The sequence below is a fragment of the Chelonoidis abingdonii genome, chromosome 1 (assembly GCF_003597395.2).
Source record: "Chelonoidis abingdonii isolate Lonesome George chromosome 1, CheloAbing_2.0, whole genome shotgun sequence".
Lineage (NCBI taxonomy): Eukaryota > Metazoa > Chordata > Testudines > Testudinidae > Chelonoidis > Chelonoidis abingdonii.
Genome location: NC_133769.1, coordinates 120237059 through 120242656, shown reverse-complemented (window position 1 = coordinate 120242656; position 5598 = coordinate 120237059). Strand labels below are relative to the sequence as shown.

Below are 5598 nucleotides of genomic sequence, written 5' to 3'. Positions count from 1 at the left end.
GACCATGGACGCACAACGCCGAATTACTGTGCCTAGTGTGGCCGCATGAAATCGAATTTATAATATCAGTTTTATAAAACCGATTTTAGCTAATTCAATATTATCCCGTAGTGTAGACGTGGCCAGAGACAGAGATACACACTCTGTGTGTGTGAGAGAGAGAGATGCACAAGGCACCTTCGAGTATGCTGACCCCATTCTAGGTACATTGCCTTTTTAAGTAGATCAGCAAGTTGAGATGGCAGCTGCTGCCAGGAAGCTCCATCTGTCCTAAGCCCTGTCATGTCCCTCCCTGCTCTATGGAAATAGGGTAAGCACGGTGCAGGAGCAGGAGGAGGAGGACACCCTGACACTAGCCCTCCTCTTCCCCCCACCTCTCTTGCACAGCAAGCAGGAGGCTCCGGGGGAGCAGCTCCAAGGCAGAGGGCAGGGGCAGCACATGGCAGTGGGGGAGGGACAACTGAACTGTCCGCAATTGCTAGCCTGCTGAGCAGCTGCCGCACAGGGAACTTAGGGGAATGGGGAGCTGATAGGGGGGCTGCTGGTCCACCCTGGTTCCAAGCCCCCCATCAGCTAGCTCCAACGGGCTGCTCTTTCTGCAAGCAGTGGAGAAAGCAGGCAGCTGCCAAATGACGTTATAAGGGAGCATTGCACAACTTTAAACAAGCATGTTCTCTAATTGATCAACAACGTAACAACAAAACAACGTTAACCAGGACGACTTTAAGTGAGGAGTTACTGCATATCCCTGTCAGTAACTATGACAAGCATTTTATTCAATTCATGTATTTCTTTGCAAATTTACTTCGTGGTGAGAGCCCAACAGCTCTGGAGACAGAAGTGCCTGTTTACCCAGAGGAATGGTCCAGTACTGGAACTGGCCGTGCAAGTTTCTCTCAAACTGTCGAACCAAATGCATCAGTGCAGACCGGGAGGGAACACTCGAAGGTAGCTCATTCTCCATGACCCATTTTGCAGCCTCTTTATTAAGATTGCTAGCCAACTTGACAGTTGTGATGGTGGCTTTTGAAATATGGAAGCTACCATCTCATTTCACATTGGCCGCTATGCTTTCATTTGAGTTTATTTATCTGCAAATGACTTTACTGTTTCCCAACGCCGAAAAATCAGTTTTCCACCCTGATCTGAACCATCACATACACAGTTCTATAGGATAGTGCTTTCTTTCTAAAATAAATAGTCATTAAAAGGCATCTATGTCCATCCATTTGATGTCCCTTCCACTACTCATTTGAAAAGTCTTGCCTGAACAGGCAAGACCATATTAAAAATGTTCAAGGCAGATACAAAAAATATGTATTTTATATTATACTCCACTGACTTTTTTTTGTTTCCATCTAAAACTGCTTTGTAAAAAGAAAGAAATATACCTCTGCAGCATTTGAAACTCAAATACTGCAGCATTATGCTAGTACATGAGAACCTGAACATGAAAAAGACTAGAGACAAAAGTGAAACTAACTATATAGTTTTCAGTATACAAACAGAAAGAAAGAAAGAAAGAAAGAAAGAAAGAAAGAAAGAAAGAAAGAAACCAACCGAGCAATGGGTAAATTATATTTTTTGAAATTCTTGCAGTTTTAATAAACGAATAATGTAATCATTGTAACATAAAGAAGGAAAATTGTTTTTTCTTTTAAATATTAGGGGCCTGATTGCTTCCCCTCTTATACTGGAGTAACTCCACTAACCTCAATGGAGTTGCACTGGTATAAAATGGGTGTGAATTAGAGGAGCATCAGTCCTAAAATTTTCAAGCTGTTCATTTAATAAAGTCTTGTCACTGCATTTGAGCTAACAGTAGTAACATTTAGGGTCAAATTCTATTCTTATTTACACCAATGTCAGTCTGGAGTAACTAGAAGCAGAATTTTGTGTCTATAATCTTTATCAAACAGTTGCAAACAAATCATAAATGTAATGTGCTAGTAGTGTAGATATTTTAGCAGACAGTTCTCATATTGAGTATTAAACAGTCTAAGGGTAAGTAGCCACAAATTAAGTACTCTAAGGGTTTTATTTCCACTCTGCTTTCCTTCAACAAACTATAATTTGAGCTCAATCTCTGGAACCACCACCACAATCTGATTTCTATGACTAGCATCAGATGCATGACATCTGACTATTGTCAGCTTGACAAGTTCCTTTCTATTATACCTGTAAATGATTTCACATTGCCCTACTCCACCTTCAGTACTTACATTCTTCCTCAACACACCAGGCTGAGATTTTCAAAAAAGCTTAAGGAAGTTAGGCACCCAACTCCCATTGACTTTCGGCCTCTCCCCAGAAACATTACCCATTGCCATTTTTTTAAACATATTGATAGCAAAGTTGTTCAGTAAAACTGCACCACACTTTGGATATTGAGACACAGAAAGCCTCAAAGCCAGTACTAACACAAATCAAGCCATGGACTCTGTTTTCCAATGTAATGCCTCACCTCTCCGCTTCAAGGCGCATTTCCTCACGCTTTTGCCTTCTGAGTTCTCTGCGGCGTTCAAAGTCATCCATGGTGCGTGTTCAAGCTTTCGAAACTCCAAACAGATCAGAATCTAAACCGAAAAAGGTAGGTGAGTTAGAAGGGACATGGAATACGATTGGACGCATTTAACCAATGGAGATAATTCAGGGGTCTTTTTTTGCTTTTTAAACTCCATTGGTACAATTTTCTTTTTCTAGCAATAAACTTCCTCAGTATTGCTGAGATAAACAGGATTAATGAAATGCCTAGTAGGATAAACACAGCCCATTCCTGAGTTTAGTTTCCAAGTTAAAATTAAATCAACATGCATTAACCTAAATACTGTATTTATCTGCTAGCCACAGACTAGCTATTTGTAATGCCGCAGGTCCTTTCCTAAAAACAATAGCAAGAATTCAGCAGGACTGTAATTGTTTTTAACTTCAAATTTTATTGGAAGCAATAAAATGCTACACAACAGATTTCTCGTTTCTTTCTAGCTGAACAGATAACACCCCCCTGTCTTCCCCCCCCCCACCAAAAAAAGGGAGAGAGAGAAAGAATAGAAGCCAGAGCTTTTAAATACCACCCAGAAGGAGACAAGTTGTGTATAAATCCTTCTGAAAGAATCAAAAGCAACTTTTTTTATAGTTTAATCCGTGCATTTTAACAATGCCCTACCTTCTTCTTGATAATTTAGTCCATGAAATATTTCCCCTTTATAGTTCTTCATATACAAAGCCTTTTCAGCCTTCGTTTATATCCCATCAAGCCGAGTATTACAGAATTCCCCTGCAGCCCCCAAACCAAAAATGACTACCAGAAAAGGGAAAGCTGTTCTCTTTTTGTCCCTGCTTTGTTTACAGAGCTGTCAGTGGTTAGTTAAACTCTGCCTGGAATCTGGCATTTAAGGCCTGCTCTAAGATTGCTTCCTGTGTAGAGCTGGAGGCCTCAACTTCCTCTGGAATCCTAGCCTAGACTCTGCACTCAGAGGAGGTTTTTTTTTTTTTTTCCTCCTTTAAAAACATTTTCCAGCTCTTTAGTACAAGAACAGCTACTTACACTGCGAAAAGAAAGAGTTCAGACAGTCTTAGTTTGAAGGGTAGTTATTAACTGCTTACAATTTAAAAGAGACAAAGAGAAGCTGCATTCATTAATTATTTGAATTTTTTTAAAAAAAAATCTGTTTATCTGCCTTAAAGCTTTACCTCTGTTGTATCTGAACATCTTCCATATCAAATCAACAACAATAGTGAAGTCTTTAGTGGACCTCAGGGAACCTCTAGCACATCTCCCTATGGGGATAAAACTCTGCTTGGGGAAGGGCTGGGGTTTTTTGGTGGGGGGGTTATTTTTTGAAAGGGCGCTCACCACAGAACAGGATTCTTGGCATAGTTTTGACCTTTACAATAGAAATATAGCTTTCCTGAAAGCGTTTTTAGCAAGTTCTGATGAGACTTCCAGCAGAGAACCCCAAAAGGGTACTGGATCCAGTGAAGATACCTGACCAAACGCTTTTGAAGATCATATACTTTTTTATGTGACACTACCGATTTCTTGCAAATTTCATGAAAAAACAAAATTTCTTTCTAGCAAATGTCTGGGGACAATATGAAAAAGATATTTCTTACGTTCTCTCACCTCTACCACAGCCCCAATTCAGCAAAACACTTAAGTACATGCTTGGCTTTAAGCATGTGCTTGGCTTTAAGCACTTTACTGCAACTGCGCATGTGCAACTGCGCATGTGCTTGAAGTTAAGCACATATTAAGTACTTTGCTGGATCAGGGCCTTAATATCTGGGCAGTGAGGAGGTGGAAACTTGCCTTGCTGTGAATGAATAAACTCCTACAGTGTCTATGGCCATCAATCACCTTTCCATTGTACTGAATTAGCTCTCAGAAAGGGACAGTGATGGCGTGCTTATGCATCATTTTCAACCTATTAGAGCCCAGAAACACAGAGCCAGAGCGTGTTCCCTAATATAGAATTACTACTTATTGCAAAGTACTCTCAGGCTGCCACCATTGGTGACGGCACAGTGCCAAGGCATGCCATTCCACGTTCTCTCGGTACAATTAAACAATCGCAAATTTCCTTTCAGCGACCTTCAAGGCAGACAGCCTGAAAGCTTGTACCCACTGGTGAATTTTCAGCAACTAACTCTCTCCTGTGTACTAGATGATCTGGTGGTCCTTTCTGTCCTTAGATTCTGTGACTCTGTAATGCATACAGGAATCTTCAGTCTGATAATGGCTGGGCAGGTGGCAAGGTGCGATTACCACTGGTGCAAATGACCACAACTCCACTGAAGCCAAAGCTCTTTTGCTGGTTTACTCCTAGAGTGAATTTGGCCCATTGTTTGTGAGGAGGTCAGTATAGGAGACTTCCTGGATTTAAAAGAGAGGAAGGGTGTCCAGTTCCAAGATATTGCTACACCAATCTGTTTTTAAGCAAAATTTGCCCACTTGCTCAGCTAGCCTAGGGAGTCAGAATGCAGTACACTCCGGCCACATGCCCTTTCTTCTTCCGCTCAGCATTCCCCCAATGACAGGGGCAGCAATGGGGATGCAGCAGAATGTCATTCTCCTTATTCTGCACTGCCCAGGGACCCCATTTATGCAGGCTTATTTCCTAGGGTCCACTTTTGTGGCCCCTTTATCCTGACAGAACAGCATAAAGGGACCAGAGCAGAAAGGAGATTATAAAAGAAATGAGAAACCCAATTTCTGGCCTCAATCTCCGGCTCCCTGATTATTGAGGGGCAAGAATGTTGTAAAGAGCAAGTTCTCACTGTTGGGGCTGATGTTTCCAGGAGCACTGAAATAACATAACATAAATAAAGGAAGTGTCCCTAGCCTCTGTTTGCCAGAAGCTGGAAATGGGCAGCAAGGATGGATCACTTGATGATTACCTGTTCTGATCATTCTCTCTGGGGCACCTGGCACTGGCCATTGTCGGAAGAGTCCTGCACTTAGGACGGAAGAATCTCATGCACTGCTACAGACTAGGGACCGAATGGCTAGGCAGCAGTTATGCAGAGAAGGACCTAGAGGTTACAATGAACGAGAAGCTGGATATGAGTTGACAGTGTGCCCTTGTTGCCAAGAAG

General features: G+C 41.8%; 2 protein-coding genes across 6 annotated transcripts in view; one reads left to right on the top strand and one right to left on the bottom strand.

Annotated features, from left to right (window-relative positions):
* LOC116835616 (aldo-keto reductase family 1 member B1) overlaps window positions 1–5598 on the top strand; it is a 645245-nt gene that overhangs the window by 133658 nt on the left and 505989 nt on the right. The window lies entirely within an intron of this gene.
* The window catches only part of CALD1 (caldesmon 1), a 250640-nt gene that overhangs the window by 113817 nt on the left and 131225 nt on the right, over window positions 1–5598 (bottom strand). For 4 of the 5 annotated variants that reach the window (XM_032798575.2, XM_032798573.2, XM_032798569.2 and 1 more), the window contains one exon: window positions 2465–2576. In XM_032798575.2, the coding sequence (XP_032654466.1) occupies window positions 2465–2535 (71 nt within the window). In that variant the 5' untranslated portion in view covers window positions 2536–2576. Of the gene's footprint in view, window positions 1–2464; window positions 2577–3166; window positions 3254–5598 lie in introns of those variants that run through there. The other variant, XM_032798570.2, reaches the window with a different exon arrangement.